Source organism: Dendrobates tinctorius, unplaced genomic scaffold, assembly GCF_039654945.1.
Source record: "Dendrobates tinctorius isolate UK_male_01 unplaced genomic scaffold, ASM3965494v1 ptg000172l, whole genome shotgun sequence".
NCBI lineage: Eukaryota > Metazoa > Chordata > Amphibia > Anura > Dendrobatidae > Dendrobates > Dendrobates tinctorius.
In genome coordinates, this window is record NW_027361839.1 from 1,860,380 (window position 1) to 1,879,562 (window position 19,183).

Below are 19,183 nucleotides of genomic sequence, written 5' to 3' on the forward strand. Positions count from 1 at the left end.
TGGAAGTCTTCAAACAGAGGCTGGACAGACATCTGACTGGGATGATTTAGCGAATCCTGCTTTGAGCAGGGGGTTGGACCAGATGGCCCAGGAGGTCCCTTCCAACTCTACGATTCTATAATTAGATACATGGCTCAGCAGTCAGTATCACACAGGAGAGGATTAGATACACGGCTCAGCAGTCAGTATCACACAGGAGAGGATTAGATACACAGCTCAGCAGTATCACACAGGATAGGATTAGATACACGGCTCAGCAGTCAGTATCACACAGGATAGGATTAGATACATGGCTCACCAGCCAGTATCACACAGGATAGGATTAGATACACGGCTCACCAGCCAGTATCACACAGGAGAGGATTAGATACACAGCTCAGCAGTCAGTATCACACAGGATAGGATTAGATACACGGCTCAGCACACAGTATCACACAGGAGAGGATTAGATACACGGCTCACCAGCCAGTATCACACAGGAGAGGATTAGATACACGGCTCAGCAGTCAGTATCACACAGGAGAGGATTAGATACATGGCTCAGCAGTCAGTATCACACAGGAGGATTAGATACATGGCTCAGCAGTCAGTATCACACAGGATAGGATTAGATACACCGCTCAGCAGTCAGTATCACACAGGAGAGGATTAGATACACGGCTCAGCAGTCAGTATCACACAGGAGAGGATTAGATACACGGCTCAGCAGTCAGTATCACACAGGATAGGATTAGATACACGGCTCAGCACACAGTATCACACAGGAGAGGATTAGATACACGGCTCACCAGCCAGTATCACACAGGAGAGGATTAGATACACGGCTCAGCAGTCAGTATCACACAGGAGAGGATTAGATACATGGCTCAGCAGTCAGTATCACACAGGATAGGATTAGATACACTGCTCATCAGCCAGTATCACACAGGAGAGGATTAGATACACGGCTCACCAGCCAGTATCACACAGGAGAGGATTAGATGCACAGTTTTTATGTGTAATATAATAATTATAATTTGTTATAACCACACCGGGTTACTAGGCCGAGGTAACGCCGGGCTCTTCAGATAGTAACCTATAAAACTGATAACAAGAAGAAGGAGACAGATTTTTAAAAAATTCAAAGCAATCAATGAAATATCCAGAAAAGTATCTTATGTAACTCACGTGTGTGGAGCAAATGCCGCATGCCCGACCACGGAGGTTCATCAGTTTGTAGAATTATATGGCATTTTAATTTTTTTGATTAATACAATGATGTTTTTATAGTTATTGTGATTTGTGCTGTTTCTGTCCTCCAGTTTTTTGATCTTCTGGTGGGACAGACAGGCTTGATGTACAGTGATCGGCACATACACTCGTTTTGGATCTTATATTGATATAACTGTGTCCTGATCCAGCCTAGAACAAGGATCGCAATCCCCAAGTAGTCGGAATCCCTCTTGGATCCCCCAGCTCCTGCGGACCACCCCTCTCCCTCACACTAGAGGGTAATGAACAGATAATAAGCTGCTGAGGTTTCTACATGGGAACCTTTGTGCTGGAGACGATAACCATGTCCCCCAGTCGTTTCTGGATCCGCAGGTTTAGAGGGTTAGTGTCAGATGGATTCACTTCTGGAGTATTAAGTCTATTCTTACCCTCAGTCAGAAGGTGACGTATGGTCAGTGTCCTAATAAAGTCATTCAGATCAAGATAGAGATTGGAAACATCGAGCGGTGAAACCCTTTTCAACATGATCCAAAAACTACTTGGGGCCGACTCTGAGCCCACGGTCTTTGGCGCCAACAGCTCCGAGCCCCGGATGTTCTGCGCGTAGAAGCGGTGAATGTTTATGCTGCACATCTGTCACAAAAGGGGTTAAAGAATTCAGACCCCACACCGCGGGCATCAGTAATGACAGGCGTCCCCATGTTCGCGGTCAGTCAATATATGGATCTGACAGAATGTGGCTGCGGACTCTTACGAAAGTCGCACGGTGCAACCCACGCACGGCTACATACGTTCCGGCAGAATATTCCCTACGGTTTCCGACTGCAGAGTTTATCCAGACATTTCCTACGCACGCGTCAGAAAAGTCTTAAACCATTAATCCTCACTATTATTGATCACATGCCGGATAATAATGGTCTGACTGATGGAGCGGTCTAATAGACAGTCTTTGGAGAGTGACGCTGGGCACACCGGCTCCTCAGGGAGTCAGTCTATTGACAGAGTGACCAGATAATGTGTTTTCACTGTTTCTTATATTTTATATACATCTATTATTGCGCTTTATGTGTTTTTATCATTATTATTGGTTTTCGCCTTTTATGCTATTTTATCTTCTCGTGTGCCTTGCTGATTGCACCCAATCTCCTATTGGTTGCTTGGTGTTTAAATTCCCTTTCCTGTTTTTGATTTACTATTAAAGGGAATCGGTCACCTATTTTTTTGAGTATCCGCTGTAGATAAGCCCCCAATGTAACATGAATGATAAGAAAAATGATCTATATTGTACTCACCCAGGGACGGTCCCAGGTCCGGTCTTAGTCTGGTGGGTGTTGTGGTCCAGTCCGGCGCCTCCCATCTTCTAACGGTGACGTTCTCTTCTTTGCTTCCCTGTGTGGCTCCTGCGCAGGCGCACTCTTCTGTCCTGTTGAGGGCGGAGCAGAATACTGCAGTCCGCAGGCGCCGGGAGAGGTCAGAGAGGTCCGGCGCCTGCGCACTGCAGTACTTTACTCTGCCCTCAACAGGACAGAGGAGTGCGCCTGCGCAGGAGCCACACAGGGAAGCAAAGAGGACGTCACCGTTAGAAGAAGGGAGGCGCCGGACTGGACCACAACACTCACCGGACTAGGACCGTCCCTGGGTGAGCATAATATAGTTCATTTTTCTTATCTTTCAGGTTACATCGGGGGCATTACAGAATGGCATAGATAAGCCCCTGATGGCGGTGCCGGCAGCTGATACTCGAGAAAACAGGTGACAGATTCCCTTTAAACTGCCACCTGATGAAGACGGTGTTACTGTGGAAACGCGTTGTGATATAAGGAAAGCTTCCTTCTCATGGTGGTGTTAGCGCTCCTTTTGACCGTTGTTTTACATGTACTATTTTTCACTGTGGAGTCAGAGTCGTGGAGTCGGTGTCCGTTCTGGTGGCGTTGGTATAAAATGGAGCGACTCCTGCCATCCAGAACACATGGGGTGCAGTAGTACAACGCAGGACGCGCGGTCAATGTTTTCAGAACAGCTTGGTAGTTGTCAATTGTCCTGTAAATGTCTCTTCTGCTCCTGACCTGGAGGTCTCGGCTTTTCGTTGCGATGCGTCTGTGCTGCCCTTTATGTCCAGGCAGAGGAGTGATCAGGGCTGTAGAGTCATGGAGTCGGAGGTCGGGGAAATCGAGGAGGCGGCAGCAGATTTGTTGGTTTGGCTTACCAACTCCGCAGCCCTGCTAAAAACGCTGCAAAAACTGATGGCAACGGATGTTGATGTGTTTTTGCTGCTTTTTTTGTGCAAAAAAAGAAAAACCTGAAAGAATTTGCCCTGCAATTTTAAAAAGAGACAGCAGTTTGCGTGAGATTTCTGAAATATCAGAGCTTTTGCTGGTCCTGTAAAAAGCAGATATTAATTTGCATAAAACAAGGCAAGCAAAAAAAATAAACAGCAAAAACTCAACGTGTGAACACAGACTTACAAGTACGATGGGAACAGCGCCATTTCTACCTTGAGGGTAAGGTCACACTGGGCGTTTTTTTTTTTCTGCAGCAAAACCCGATTTCTTGGCAGGAAAGATGCTGCGGCAAACATGCAGGTTTTTTGGTGCCCTTTTTGAGCAGGTTTTGGTGGCCTTTTTGAGCAGGTTTTGGTGGCCCTTTATGAGCAGGTTTTGGTGGCCCTTTATGAGCAGGTTTTGGTGGCCTTTTTGAGCAGGTTTTGGTGGCCTTTTTGAGCAGGTTTTGGTGGCCTTTTTGAGCAGGTTTTGGTGCCTTTTTTCCATGTGTTTTTGGGGCTAACCTGTGTCTCTTTGTCCATGCCAAGGCTACTTTTACATTTGCCGTGATTTTTGCTGTCTCCTGCAAAAACAGGCTGCAAAAAACCTTCTCGGATCGCCGCTTTTCCCTGTTATAACAAATAGCAGGGAAAAAAATATGGCGATCCGCAAATACGGTGTTCGGCAAGAACATCTTAACATTGTTTTTGTGGTACCATTGATTTAAATGGAGTCCGTGTCCTCCAGGGCAGTTCAGTATGCCTGCGCAGGAGCCACGCCAGAAGCAATGAGGAGAACGTCATTGCTAGAAGATGGGAGGCGCTGGACTTTCAGGTTACATCGGGGGCTTATCTGCAGTAAGAGTGCTGTAGATAAGCCCCTGATGGCGGTGGCCACATCTCATAGGGGAAAAAAATAGGTGACAGATTCCCTTTAAGTCCTGCTTTACCTCTACACAGAGGCTGCAGAGATCAGAGCCGGCTTTTTTTTTTCCCTTTTTGCCATGTGTATTGCTGCCTGCTTATGATTGGTCAACCTCATACAGAGGAAGAAGAACACGCCCCCACAAATCATTGGACAGATCTCTTGCATTCTACATTAATTATAACCTAAACGTTACAAGTGAATCTCTCTGTAACACGCAGGAGAAATTAAAATTAATTGTTTTACTCAGCTCTGCAGCCTCTACTCCATCATGTGGCCATGTAATGTGGAAAAAGTGCTGAAAGGGCGTCTTTAAAGGAAAAAAAGAAGAGACTGTTTGAATTTTTAAATTTTGTTATATTTTTAACCCCTCAGCGACCGCCGATAAGCATTAAAACGTGGGCTGCTAAAGGTACTTATTCCTTCATCGACGTTTTAAAACAGCAATTGGGAATAAGGCTGTAGCGCCCTCCAGAGTGGGAAAATCTACAGGTCTCGGATACCAGGGGTAGCTGGTTCCCCGGAGAACATGATCAGGGCCGGATTTTCCAGTATCTGATCACATGATTGACGTTATTCGGTGAATAACAATGATCACAAAAAAGAAGGAAAAAAACCTGATCCCATCACAGTGATCAAAATTAAAACTGTAAATCAAATCCCCCTCTGTCACCCCTTTAATTAGACAAAAAGTATAAAATATTTTTTTCCATTCTTTGCAGTTGGGGTTAGGGTTGGGGGGATGGGGTGTTTAAAAAACTAAATAAGAACTGACGATCTGACGGCTAGTGTTGAGTCCAAGTGCTCGCTAGTCGAGTTTGCATCAGGTGCTCAGGTATGCACTGAGTATCACGGATCCCCACATTTTTTATCAAGCTCTTGGGACAAAGGGAGAGAGTCCCTGTGGGCACATAGTCAGGCGTGCACGCAGCGCTGGCAGGGGGGCTGGGTCGCCCCGTGGTAAAGCCAGACCTTGATATCTCTCTCCTCCCCTCCAAAAAGGAGAATATTGCTACTTAGCGTGGCTGCCTTCCATGGATTTTCCATGCTCACATATATCTCCATACCTCTAGTCTGATGAAGGTCTGAGTTGTAGACCGAAACGTCATATAATTTTGGGAGAATCTGTTGTACAAATAGATTTCTTCTGCATATACTTCTTTTGAGTGCCGGAATTTCTTATACTATACATTTTGAGGAGTGGTATCCTTTTCCGTGCACCTCGAAGACGGAGTGACGTGTACTCTACTCTTATTTTTTGGGAGGGTACCTAACAGATGTTAAACATGCAGGGCAGTGACTCGGGCATGTGACTTGAGCACCCACGATATTCAGTGCATAGCCGAGCACCCGATGCAAACTGGAGTAGTGAGCACTGACGCTCAACACTAATGGCAACATATTCAATATGACGCCCTAATGTTATCAAAATTCTGTGTCGTACCTGTGGGTTCAAAATGCTCACTATACCCCTGGATAAAATCCTTAAGGGATGTGGTTTCCAAAATGGAGTCACTTGTGGGGGTTTTCCACTGTTTAGGCACATCAGGGGCTCTCCAAACGCAACATGACGTCCACTAATTAATCCAGCAAATTTTACATTGAAAAAGTCAAATGGCGCTCCTTCCCTTCCGAGCTCTGCCGTGCACCCGAACAGTAGATTTACCCCACGAATGATGTATCAGCGCACTCAAGAGAAATTGCACCACAAGTTTTGGGGTCCATTTTCTTCTGCTACCCTTGTGAAAATTAAAAACTTTGGGTCTAAATTATTTTTTTGTGAAAAAAATGTAATGTTCACTTTTTATTTCCACATTGCTTCAGTTCCTGTGAAGCAGCTGAAGGGTTAATAAACTTCTTGAATGTGGTTTTGAGCACCTTGAGGGGTGCAGTTTTTAGAATGGTGTCACTTTTTGGTATTTTCTATCAAATAGACCCCTAAAAGTGACTTCAAATGTGACGTGGTCCCTAAAAAATGGTTTTGCAAATCTTTTTGTAAAATGAGAAATTGCTGGTGAAATCATAACCGGCTCAGCCCGCCCCATACTAGGCACAGCCAGCGCGCGCCCGCGACACACAGCCAGCGCGCGCCCGCGACACACAGCCAGCATCTACCCATGATACACAGCCAGCATGTGCCCATAACAGTGGTGACCAGTGCAAACCATCGGCATCTCCTGATGGAATGGTGGGGAAGGACGATGGGTACGAGGAACGGCACGCCGATGCAATCTGTCAGGAGGATATGAACACAACTGTCCTCAGTCATCTTGCTTGGCCTTATGAACGCCATTCTTGTACCGGTTCCAGACAATTCCAATATCTGTCCTTGAGACACGCCACACAGCTCAGCACCACATAACACACACGAGGGGCAGGCCTCCCAGATATAGCCCTGGGCCATCCAGACTGGCGGATTGGAATCATTAATGATACCCTCATCACGGCACTCACTACCCTGGATAGACACCCCCTTACCACAAAAAAGCTCTCGCTCTCTTCCCCTCCCAGCACTGCGATGCGGTGTGAGACATGGTGTCTCTTGCCAAATCTGCCCTACGTCCCCACTATTTGATAACCCAGCTGCCTGATCCGATGGTGTGAGATTTGGTGAAAAATGCTTACTAATGCTTACTGGTTCCACCATATTTATCCTCCCCAGGGATGTGCCCATCACGGCAAAAGTAGACCCAACACTACTCTTATGCAAGCTATATCCAACCCAAAACAGAGGATGGCCCTGCACCTCTTCAGCCCCAAGCTCCTTCCCCCACTCTCCCGTTCATATGGAATACGTCTGGAGCGTCCATGGACTCCCCCACCTATGGCAACAAATGGGAATTCATGTGTGGACTCCCCAGTCTGAAACGAGGATTAAAGAAAGATATTTCTTCTGTCCCACCAAAAGTCTACTGCTCGCTGGGCCCTCGTCCCGTCCGTACCATCGCAATAATCATCTTGTTTGGCGCCGCAACGCAAGGCTGGGGACAATGCTTCACACATGATTGGACTGTTCCTCCATCAAATCCTTCTGATGGCCATGTCTGCATTTATATACACGGGATAGAAAAGAAGATCTGGAACCTCAGGATGAGGAGGAAAAACACAAGGTGGTGCCGAGAGCAGCCCTTGTGCCATATGAAGGCGCTAGCGTTTTCAATGAAGTACAGTTTGTTTTTAACCAAAACCATTACACATGGGGAGGTCCGGACCGCAGGGTGACATCAGGTTCTCTTACCGACCTTACAAACAACATGAAAGAGTCATACCTCCGCCTTACTGTCCGGTATACCAGGCTTGCCACAAAAAAAAAAAAAAACTTCTCACATGGCAGGCCTCGGAAGAGAATGAACAAGACTGCAGACGCCATGTCACACTGGCAGGGCCCCCCCCCCAAGGCGGCCCGTCACACTGGCAGGGCCCCCCCGAGGCGGCCCGTCACACTGGCAGGGCCCCCCCGAGGCGGCCCGTCACACTGGCAGGGACCCCCCCGCCCGAGGCGGCCCGTCACACTGGCAGGGACCCCCCCGCCCGAGGCGGCCCGTCACACTGGCAGGGACCCCCCGAGGCGGCCCGTCACACTGGCAAGGACCCCCCCCCCCCCCGAGGCGGCCCGTCACACTGGCAAGGACCCCCCCCCCCCCCCCCGAGGCGGCCCGTCACACTGGCAGGGACCCCCCCCCCCCCCGAGGCGGCCCGTCACACTGGCAGGGCCCCCCCGAGGCGGCCCGTCACACTGGCTGGCAGGGCCCCCCCGAGGCGGCCCGTCACACTGGCTGGCAGGGCCCCCCCGAGGCGGCCCATCACACTGGCTGGCAGGGCCCCCCCGAGGCGGCCCGTCACACTGGCTGGCAGGGCCCCCCCGAGGCGGCCCGTCACACTGGCTGGCAGGGCCCCCCCGAGGCGGCCCGTCACACTGGCTGGCAGGGCCCCCCCGAGGCGGCCCGTCACACTGGCTGGCAGGGCCCCCCCGAGGCGGCCCGTCACACTGGCTGGCAGGGCCCCCCCGAGGCGGCCCGTCACACTGGCTGGCAGGGCCCCCCCGAGGCGGCCCGTCACACTGGCTGGCAGGGCCCCCCCGAGGCGGCCCGTCACACTGGCTGGCAGGGCCCCCCCCCCCCCCCCGAGGCGGCCCGTCACACTGGCAGGGCCCCCCCCCCCGAGGCAGCCCGTCACACTGGCAGGGCCCCCCCGAGGCAGCCCGTCACACTGGCAGGGCCTCCCCCCCCCCCCCCCCCGAGCCGGCCCGTCACACTGGCAGGGCCCCCCCCCCCCCCCCCCGAGGTGGCAGGACAGCAGACACCCTCACATAAGTGACCCCATTTTAAAAACTACACCCCTCAGTGAATTCATCTCGGGGTGCAGGGAGAATACTGACACCACGGGTGCGTCACAGAATTAAATACCATTGGGCGGTATAAGTGATTAGACGGATTTATACCTCAGGTCAGTGCGATTACAGCGAGCCCAGATTTATGCTGATTTTTTCATGTTTTGCACCACTACACATCTCTATATTTCTCCTGACAGTCACGCGACAGCTTGTTTTTTGTGAGATGAACTGTCGTTTCTATTGGTACCAGTTTGGGGCACATGACAGGTTTCATTCCTTTCTATTCTGATTTTTGGGAGGCAGAATGAACAAACCCCAGCAATTCAGGAATGGTTTATACCGTTCACCGTCTGGTACAAGTGATCAGACGGCCTTAGCGGTCGGTGCGATTGCTGCGATACCGGATCTATGGAGGTCTCTTACACGCTGACGGAGCTGTATGGCGCCTTGTTTCTTCCTGGAGGAGATCACGTCTTCATTGACACCATTTCTGTTTACATACAACTTTATTATTGGGTTTTTCCCACTTTTCGTGGAGCCCTATTATGTAAGAGATCGTTTTGTCCCAGTGTCGGAGTTTTTCGGCGGTGTTGTCTTTAGGGGATACACAGGGCGAGTTTCACAGGTCGGGTTGTTCCGGATGCAGCGATGCCAAGTGCCTGCACTTCTTTTCAGTCTGCTTTTACATGAATACATGTAGTCACTGGTGTAGGATTTTTAGCTCTTTATCTGGTGGGGGTTTTCTATACTTTAACAATTTATTTACATGTTATTCTTTAGTTCTTTACTTGCGTTTTGTCTGCTCACAAAAGAGCTGTCCGTGTGTCATACTGCCTATGGCAGAGCCTAACAGGCCACCGTACTGGGCAGACCCCGATGCCATTACTTCACCTCCGTTCGCCACTTCTACCATTGGCTCCCCGCCAACGCGTTGTGGGGGTGCCAACGAGCTGAGGGAAGTGTCCTCTCCCTTTCAGAATCGCAGGAGCTCAGCAGCCACTCTGCCCACAACATCATAGGGATGTACCGGTACGTCAAAAGTCGGGACGGGGTTAAATACCGTCACACGAGCCAAAAATCAGCTAAACGAGGGCTCCTAATAAAGCTGATCTCTGATCACTGCCCCGCACACACGCCACAACTCATTCAATCACATCAAATACGAGGACCCAGAAGTTCTCGGCAGCACAAGTTCCCAAGTGAACAGGTAAAGTGCTGCGACTATAACCAGCCCCCCCAGTGTGACGGCCCGAACCAGCCAGCCCCCCCCCCAGTGTGACGGCCCGAACCAGCCAGCCCCCCCCCCAGTGTGACGGCCCGAACCAGCCAGCCCCCCCCCCCCAGTGTGACGGCCCGAACGAGCCAGCCCCCCCCCCCCAGTGTGACGGCCCGAACGAGCCAGCCCCCCCCCAGTGTGACGGCCCGAACGAGCCAGCCCCCCCCCCAGTGTGACGGCCCGAACAAGCCAGCCCCCCCCCCAGTGTGACGGCCCGAACAAGCCAGCCCCCCCCAGTGTGACGGCCCGAACAAGCCAGCCCCCCCCCCAGTGTGACGGCCCGAACAAGCCAGCCCCCCCCAGTGTGACGGCCCGAACCAGCCAGCCCCCCCCCCAGTGTGACGGCCCGAACCAGCCAGCCCCCCCCAGTGTGACGGCCCGACCAGCTCTTCTGTTCTTACTTTTCTCTTTTAAAAACAGCGCCGGCCACTTGTTAGATCTATCAATGACAGAAGAGGAGAAATGCTGAACCAGCCCCGACCCCGCACTCACCGAGCACCCGCAGGCTGAAGAAGTCGTTCAAAAGTCTGTCATCGACCAGCAGCACCGCCTTGTACGCCCCGCTGTCCTCCGGAGTCACGGCCTGGAGGGTGAAGGTCTTCTCCGTCAGGTTTACGCCAACCCTGTCCTTAATGTCATAGAACGGATAGAAGTCCGGCTCCCTCCCCTCCTCCAGCTCCACGATCTTATTCTCATTCTTCAGCCAGGTGATCTCCGAGGGCCGAACATCTGCATTCACTCTGAAGGTCACAACGCTGCCGGAGACTTTAGTAATCTGCTCCTCTCCTAAGAGTAAAACACACAAGTGATCACAGGTATATGGTCACCTCAAAGTGATCGGAGAGGAAGCAACGCGCGACCATGTACGTGATCCAGAGCTACCTCCTGTATTATACTCCAGAGCTGCACTCACTATTCTGCTGGTGCAGTCACTGTGTACATACATTACTGATCCAGAGCTACCTCCTGTATTATACTCCAGAGCTGCACTCACTATTCTGTTGGTGCAGTCACTGTGTACATACATTACATTACTGACCCCGAGTTACATCCTGTATTATACTCCAGAGCTGCACTCACTATTCTGCTGGTGCAGTCACTGTGTACATACATTACTGATCCAGAGCTACCTCCTGTATTATACTCCAGAGCTGCACTCACTATTCTGTTGGTGCAGTCACTGTGTACATACATTACTGACCCTGAGTTACATCCTGTATTATACTCCAGAGCTGCACTCACTATTCTGCTTGTGCAGTCACTGTGTACATACATTACATTACTGATCCTGAGTTACATCCTGTATTATACCCCAGAGCTGCACTCACTATTCTGCTGGTGTAGTCACTGTGTACATACATTACATTACTGATCCTGAGTTACCTCCTGTATTATACTCCAGAGCTGCACTCACTATTCTGCTGGTGCAATCAGAGGAGGAAGGATGCCGCTCACACCGAAGCCAGGACCAGATCAGAAGAGGAAGGAGTCCGCTCACACCGGAGAAAGGACCAGATCGGAGGAGGAAGGAGGCCGCTCACACCGGAGCCAGGACCAGATCAGAGGAGGAGGAGGCCGCTCACACCGGAGCCAGGACCAGATCAGAGGAGGAAGGAGGCCGCTCACACCAGAGCCAGGACCACATCAGAGGAGGAAGGAGGCCGCTCACACCGGAGCCAGGACCAGATCAGAGGAGGAAGGAGGCCGCTCACACCAGAGGAGGAAGGAGGCCGCTCACACCAGAGCCAGGACCACATCAGAGGAGGAAGGAGGCCGCTCACACCAGAGCCAGGACCACATCAGAGGAGGAAGGAGGCCGCTCACACCGGAGCCAGGACCACATCAGAGGAGGAAGGAGGCCGCTCACACCGGAGCCAGGACCAGATCAGAGGAGGAAGGAGGCCGCTCACACCGGAGCCAGGACCAGATCAGAGGAGGAAGGAGTCCGCTCACACCAGAGCCAGGACCACATCAGAGGAGGAAGGAGGCCGCTCACACCGGAGCCAGGACCAGATCAGAGGAGGAAGGAGGCCGCTCACACCAGAGGAGGAAGGAGGCCGCTCACACCAGAGCCAGGACCACATCAGAGGAGGAAGGAGGCCGCTCACACCAGAGCCAGGACCACATCAGAGGAGGAAGGAGGCCGCTCACACCGGAGCCAGGACCACATCAGAGGAGGAAGGAGGCCGCTCACACCGGAGCCAGGACCAGATCAGAGGAGGAAGGAGGCCGCTCACACCGGAGCCAGGACCAGATCAGAGGAGGAAGGAGGCCGCTCACACCAGAGCCAGGACCACATCAGAGGAGGAAGGAGGCCGCTCACACCAGAGCCAGGACCACATCAGAGGAGGAAGGAGGCCGCTCACACCAGAGCCAGGACCAGATCAGAGGAGGAAGGAGGCCGCTCACACCGGAGCCAGGACCAGATCAGAGGAGGAAGGAGGCCACTCACACCAGAGCCAGGACCACATCAGAGGAGGAAGGAGGCCGCTCACACCGGAGCCAGGACCAGATCAGAGGAGGAGGAGGCCGCTCACACCAGAGCCAGGACCACATCAGAGGAGGAAGGAGGCTGCTCACACCAGAGCCAGGACCACATCAGAGGAGGAAGGAGGCCGCTCACACCGGAGCCAGGACCAGATCAGAGGAGGAGGAGGCCGCTCACACCGGAGCCAGGACCAGATCAGAGGAGGAGGAGGCCGCTCACACCGGAGCCAGGACCAGATCAGAGGAGGAGGAGGCCGCAGACGCAGGAGTCTGGACGCTGTCGTTGGCAGAAAACACAGTATGACAAACGTGCAAAAACACACTGTTGTAAAAAATAAAAAAAGCCGTCTTGCACAGCGTGTCCACACCGGGCAGCGCCTTTCTGAATCCTGTTCACATGATCAGGTTTAAATACATTAGATAGGTCTGCTCTGAGATGGGTATACCGTGACGTTGGTGGAGCGGCTTCGTATACATTTTTTTTGTAAGAAACGTATCAACCAAACACCCCGTTTTTGTCGTCCTCTCTTACCAGCACTTGCTGTCTACTGTTATATATTTTTTCCAGCAGAGGATTTTTGCACGTTTGTCACACTGTGTTTTCTCTGTTTGTCTTTGGGTGGTGTGAACACCGTCCGTCCCGGTCACTTCTGTGCACGGCTCGTGTGTTTTCTTGTATGGACTCGCGCTGATTTGTCCGCAGACCTCACATCCTTGGGGCTGAGGTACGGCCGGTGAGGAGCGCCGGTCCACGGCGTCACGGTTCACACCGTCTGACGAGTGATGACGGCCGGGATGGGACCCTGTCTCCTCACAGATCCGCCCACATTGCGCTTCTTCAGCAGCGTGTGAACACGGCCTGAGCCCACAGCCGTCACCGGTGCAGTAAGGTGGGGGCACAAGCCGCCCGAGACCCCGAGTAACCTCAGTCCGAGGTCACGGATAGACCGCGTCCGATCATGATCCATCGAAGCCAGGGAACGAGGCACCGTCCGTCTGCGGAGGCCGCGATGAGGCCGAACCGCAAGGTGTGGACAGAACCTCAGCGCACCCCCCTCTGTGTGTGGGAATGAGAGCGGCCTCCGGGGAGTGAGCCTGTGCGGGAGATACCATGTAGGGAATCTGGGGGGGGGGGGACAGGTGTGTGTGAGCCTGAGGTAAACGCCGGTCACGCAGTCTCCGCCGCTCGGTCCCCGCTCCCTCCCCCGGCCCTCGTCCTTCACTCACCCCGACACCAGGCGCAGACGCTCAGCAGCAGCAGAACCACAGCCGCCGGCTTCATTTCCCGCATCGTGCGGCCGAACTCCGGTGCAGCACGGCGGCTCCGCCGGAGGAAGGAGGACACCGGAAGTAGAGAAACCGAAACCGAAAGCTGCGGTGCCCCATATCGGATACAGGCTGACCTGTACTGAGGCCTGGGGTTATAGGGGGGCCGCCCCTGACCTGTACTGAGGCCTGGGGTTATAGGGGGCCGCCCCTGACCTGTACTGAGGCCTGGGGTTATAGGGGGCCGCCCCTGACCTGTACTGAGGCCTGGGGTTATAGGGGGCCGCCCCTGACCTGTACTGAGGCCTGGGGTTATAGGGGGCTGCTCCTGACCTGTGCTGAGGCCTGGGGTTATAGGGGGCTGCTCCTGACCTGTACTGAGGCCTGGGGTTATAGGGGGCCGCCCCTGACCTGTACTGAGGCCTGGGGTTATAGGGGGCCGCCCCTGACCTGTACTGAGGCCTGGGGTTATAGGGGGCCGCCCCTGACCTGTACTGAGGCCTGGGGTTATAGGGGGGCTGCCCCTGACCTGTACTGAGGCCTGGGGTTATAGGGGGCCGCCCCTGACCTGTACTGAGGCCTGGGGTTATAGGGGGCCGCCCCTGACCTGTACTGAGGCCTGGGGTTATAGGGGGCCGCCCCTGACCTGTACTGAGGCCTGGGGTTATAGGGGGCTGCTCCTGACCTGTGCTGAGGCCTGGGGTTATAGGGGGCTGCTCCTGACCTGTACTGAGGCCTGGGGTTATAGGGGGCCGCCCCTGACCTGTACTGAGGCCTGGGGTTATAGGGGGCCGCCCCTGACCTGTACTGAGGCCTGGGGTTATAGGGGGCCGCCCCTGACCTGTACTGAGGCCTGGGGTTATAGGGGGGCTGCCCCTGACCTGTACTGAGGCCTGGGGTTATAGGGGGGCCGCCCCTGACCTGTACTGAGGCCTGGGGTTATAGGGGGCTGCCCCTGACCTGTACTGAGGCCTGTGGTTATAGGGGGCTGCCCCTGACCTGTACTGAGGCCTGGGGTTATAGGGGGGCCGCCCCTGAACTGTACTGAGGCCTGGGGTTATAGGGGGCTGCCCCTGACCTGTACTGAGGCCTGGGGTTATAGGGGGCTGCCCCTGACCTGTACTGAGGCCTGGGGTTATAGGGGGCTGCTCCTGACCTGTACTGAGGCCTGGGGTTATAGGGGGCTGCCCCTGACCTGTACTGAGGCCTGGGGTTATAGGGGGCCGCCCCTGACCTGTACTGAGGCCTGGGGTTATAGGGGGCTGCCCCTGACCTGTACTGAGGCCTGGGGTTATAGGGGGCTGCCCCTGACCTGTACTGAGGCCTGGGGTTATAGGGGGCTGCCCCTGACCTGTACTGAGGCCTGGGGTTATAGGGGGGCTGCCCCTGACCTGTACTGAGGCCTGGGGTTATAGGGGGCTGCTCCTGACCTGTACTGAGGCCTGGGGTTATAGGGGGCTGCCCCTGACCTGTACTGAGGCCTGGGGTTATAGGGGGCTGCCCCTGACCTGTACTGAGGCCTGGGGTTATAGGGGGCTGCCCCTGACCTGTACTGAGGCCTGGGGTTATAGGGGGCTGCCCCTGACCTGTACTGAGGCCTGGGGTTATAGGGGGCCGCCCCTGACCTGTACTGAGGCCTGGGGTTATAGGGGGCTGCTCCTGACCTGTACTGAGGCCTGGGGTTATAAGGGGGCCGCCCCTGACCTGTAGTGAGGCCTGGGGTTATAAGGGGGCTTTCCCTGACCTGTACTGAGGCCTGGGGTTATAAGGGGGCTTTCCCTGACCTGTACTGAGGCCTGGGGTTATAGGGGGCTGCCCCTGACCTGTACTGAGGCCTGGGGTTATAGGGGGCTGCCCCTGACCTGTACTGAGGCCTGGGGTTATAGGGGGCCGCCCCTGACCTGTACTGAGGCCTGGGGTTATAGGGGGCCGCCCCTGACCTGTACTGAGGCCTGGGGTTATAGGGGGCTGCCCCTGACCTGTACTGAGGCCTGGGGTTATAGGGGGCTGCCCCTGACCTGTACTGAGGCCTGGGGTTATAGGGGGCTGCCCCTGACCTGTACTGAGGCCTGGGGTTATAGGGGGCTGCCCCTGACCTGTACTGAGGCCTGGGGTTATAGGGGGGCCGCCCCTGACCTGTACTGAGGCCTGGGGTTATAGGGGGCTGCCCCTGACCTGTACTGAGGCCTGTGGTTATAGGGGGCTGCCCCTGACCTGTACTGAGGCCTGTGGTTATAGGGGGCTGCCCCTGACCTGTACTGAGGCCTGTGGTTATAGGGGGCTGCCCCTGACCTGTACTGAGGCCTGTGGTTATAGGGGGCTGCCCCTGACCTGTACTGAGGCCTGGGGTTATAGGGGGCTGCCCCTGACCTGTACTGAGGCCTGGGGTTATAGGGGGCTGCCCCTGACCTGTACTGAGGCCTGGGGTTATAGGGGGCTGCCCCTGACCTGTACTGAGGCCTGGGGTTATAGGGGGCTGCCCCTGACCTGTACTGAGGCCTGGGGTTATAGGGGGCTGCCCCTGACCTGTACTGAGGCCTGGGGTTATAGGGGGCTGCTCCTGACCTGTACTGAGGCCTGGGGTTATAGGGGGCTGCTCCTGACCTGTACTGAGGCCTGTGGTTATAGGGGGCTGCCCCTGACCTGTACTGAGGCCTGTGGTTATAGGGGGCTGCCCCTGACCTGTACTGAGGCCTGGGGTTATAGGGGGCTGCCCCTGACCTGTACTGAGGCCTGGGGTTATAGGGGGCTGCCCCTGACCTGTACTGAGGCCTGGGGTTATAGGGGGCTGCTCCTGACCTGTACTGAGGCCTGGGGTTATAGGGGGCTGCCCCTGACCTGTACTGAGGCCTGGGGTTATAGGGGGCCGCCCCTGACCTGTACTGAGGCCTGGGGTTATAGGGGGCTGCCCCTGACCTGTACTGAGGCCTGGGGTTATAGGGGGCTGCCCCTGACCTGTACTGAGGCCTGGGGTTATAGGGGGCTGCCCCTGACCTGTACTGAGGCCTGGGGTTATAGGGGGGCTGCCCCTGACCTGTACTGAGGCCTGGGGTTATAGGGGGCTGCTCCTGACCTGTACTGAGGCCTGGGGTTATAGGGGGCTGCCCCTGACCTGTACTGAGGCCTGGGGTTATAGGGGGCTGCCCCTGACCTGTACTGAGGCCTGGGGTTATAGGGGGCTGCCCCTGACCTGTACTGAGGCCTGGGGTTATAGGGGGCTGCCCCTGACCTGTACTGAGGCCTGGGGTTATAGGGGGCCGCCCCTGACCTGTACTGAGGCCTGGGGTTATAGGGGGCTGCTCCTGACCTGTACTGAGGCCTGGGGTTATAAGGGGGCCGCCCCTGACCTGTAGTGAGGCCTGGGGTTATAAGGGGGCTTTCCCTGACCTGTACTGAGGCCTGGGGTTATAAGGGGGCTTTCCCTGACCTGTACTGAGGCCTGGGGTTATAGGGGGCTGCCCCTGACCTGTACTGAGGCCTGGGGTTATAGGGGGCTGCCCCTGACCTGTACTGAGGCCTGGGGTTATAGGGGGCCGCCCCTGACCTGTACTGAGGCCTGGGGTTATAGGGGGCCGCCCCTGACCTGTACTGAGGCCTGGGGTTATAGGGGGCTGCCCCTGACCTGTACTGAGGCCTGGGGTTATAGGGGGCTGCCCCTGACCTGTACTGAGGCCTGGGGTTATAGGGGGCTGCCCCTGACCTGTACTGAGGCCTGGGGTTATAGGGGGCTGCCCCTGACCTGTACTGAGGCCTGGGGTTATAGGGGGGCCGCCCCTGACCTGTACTGAGGCCTGGGGTTATAGGGGGCTGCCCCTGACCTGTACTGAGGCCTGTGGTTATAGGGGGCTGCCCCTGACCTGTACTGAGGCCTGTGGTTATAGGGGGCTGCCCCTGACCTGTACTGAGGCCTGTGGTTATAGGGGGCTGCCCCTGACCTGTACTGAGGCCTGTGGTTATAGGGGGCTGCCCCTGACCTGTACTGAGGCCTGGGGTTATAGGGGGCTGCCCCTGACCTGTACTGAGGCCTGGGGTTATAGGGGGCTGCCCCTGACCTGTACTGAGGCCTGGGGTTATAGGGGGCTGCCCCTGACCTGTACTGAGGCCTGGGGTTATAGGGGGGCCGCCCCTGACCTGTACTGAGGCCTGGGGTTATAGGGGGGCCGCCCCTGACCTGTACTGAGACCTGGGGTTATAGGGGGCTGCCCCTGACCTGTACTGAGGCCTGGGGTTATAGGGGGCTGCCCCTGACCTGTACTGAGGCCTGGGGTTATAGGGGGCTGCCCCTGACCTGTACTGAGGCCTGGGGTTATAGGGGGCTGCCCCTGACCTGTACTGAGGCCTGGGGTTATAGGGGGGCCGCCCCTGACCTGTACTGAGGCCTGGGGTTATAGGGGGGCCGCCCCTGACCTGTACTGAGGCCTGGGGTTATAGGGGGGCTTTCCCTGACCTGTACTGAGGCCTGGGGTTATAGGGGGGCCGCCCCTGACCTGTACTGAGGCCTGGGGTTATAGGGGGGCTTTCCCTGACCTGTACTGAGGCCTGGGGTTATAGGGGGCTGCCCCTGACCTGTACTGAGGCCTGGGGTTATAGGGGGGCTTTCCCTGACCTGTACTGAGGCCTGGGGTTATAGGGGGGCCGCCCCTGACCTGTACTGAGGCCTGGGGTTATAGGGGGGCTTTCCATGACCTGTACTGAGGCCTGGGGTTATAGGGGGCTGCCCCTGACCTGTACTGAGGCCTGGGGTTATAGGGGGCCGCCCCTGACCTGTACTGAGGCCTGGGGTTATAAGGGGGCTGCCCCTGACCTGTACTGAGGCCTGGGGTTATAGGGGGGCCGCCCCTGACCTGTAGTGAGGCCTGGGGTTATAAGGGGGCTGCTCCTGACCTGTAGTGAGGCCTGGGGTTATAGGGGGCTGCCCCTGACCTGTACTGAGGCCTGGGGTTATAGGGGGCCGCCCCTGACCTGTACTGAGGCCTGGGGTTATAGGGGGGCCGCCCCTGACCTGTAGTGAGGCCTGGGGTTATAAGGGGGCCGCTCCTGACCTGTAGTGAGGCCTGGGGTTATAGGGGGCTGCCCCTGACCTGTACTGAGGCCTGGGGTTATAGGGGGCCGCCCCTGACCTGTACTGAGGCCTGGGGTTATAGGGGGGCCGCCCCTGACCTGTACTGAGGCCTGGGGTTATAGGGGGGCCGCCCCTGACCTGTAGTGAGGCCTGGGGTTATAAGGGGGCTGCTCCTGACCTGTAGTGAGGCCTGGGGATATAGGGGGGCTGCTCCTGACCTGTACTGAGACCTGGGGTTTTAGGGGGGCTGCTCCTGACCTGTGCTGAGGCCTGGGGTTATAGGGGGGCTGCTCCTGACCTGTGCTGAGGCCTGGGGTTATAGGGGGCTGCCCCTGACCTGTACTGAGGCCTAGGGTTATAGG

General features: G+C 55.6%; 1 protein-coding gene across 5 annotated transcripts in view; it reads right to left on the reverse strand.

The window, feature by feature from the left end:
* LOC141053885 (uncharacterized) overlaps positions 1-13,986 on the reverse strand; it is a 43,036-nt gene extending 29,050 nt beyond the window's left edge. The window contains exons 1-2 of one of the 5 annotated variants that reach the window (XM_073551032.1): positions 13,721-13,976; positions 10,499-10,792 (exon numbers count right to left, since the gene is read on the reverse strand). In XM_073551032.1, the coding sequence (XP_073407133.1) occupies positions 10,499-10,792; positions 13,721-13,784 (358 nt within the window). In that variant the 5' untranslated portion in view covers positions 13,785-13,976. Of the gene's footprint in view, positions 1-10,498; positions 10,793-13,720 lie in introns of all 5 variants that reach the window. The other 4 variants (XM_073551031.1, XM_073551035.1, XM_073551034.1 and 1 more) reach the window with 4 other exon arrangements.
* Between the last annotated feature and the right edge of the window lie 5,197 nt (positions 13,987-19,183).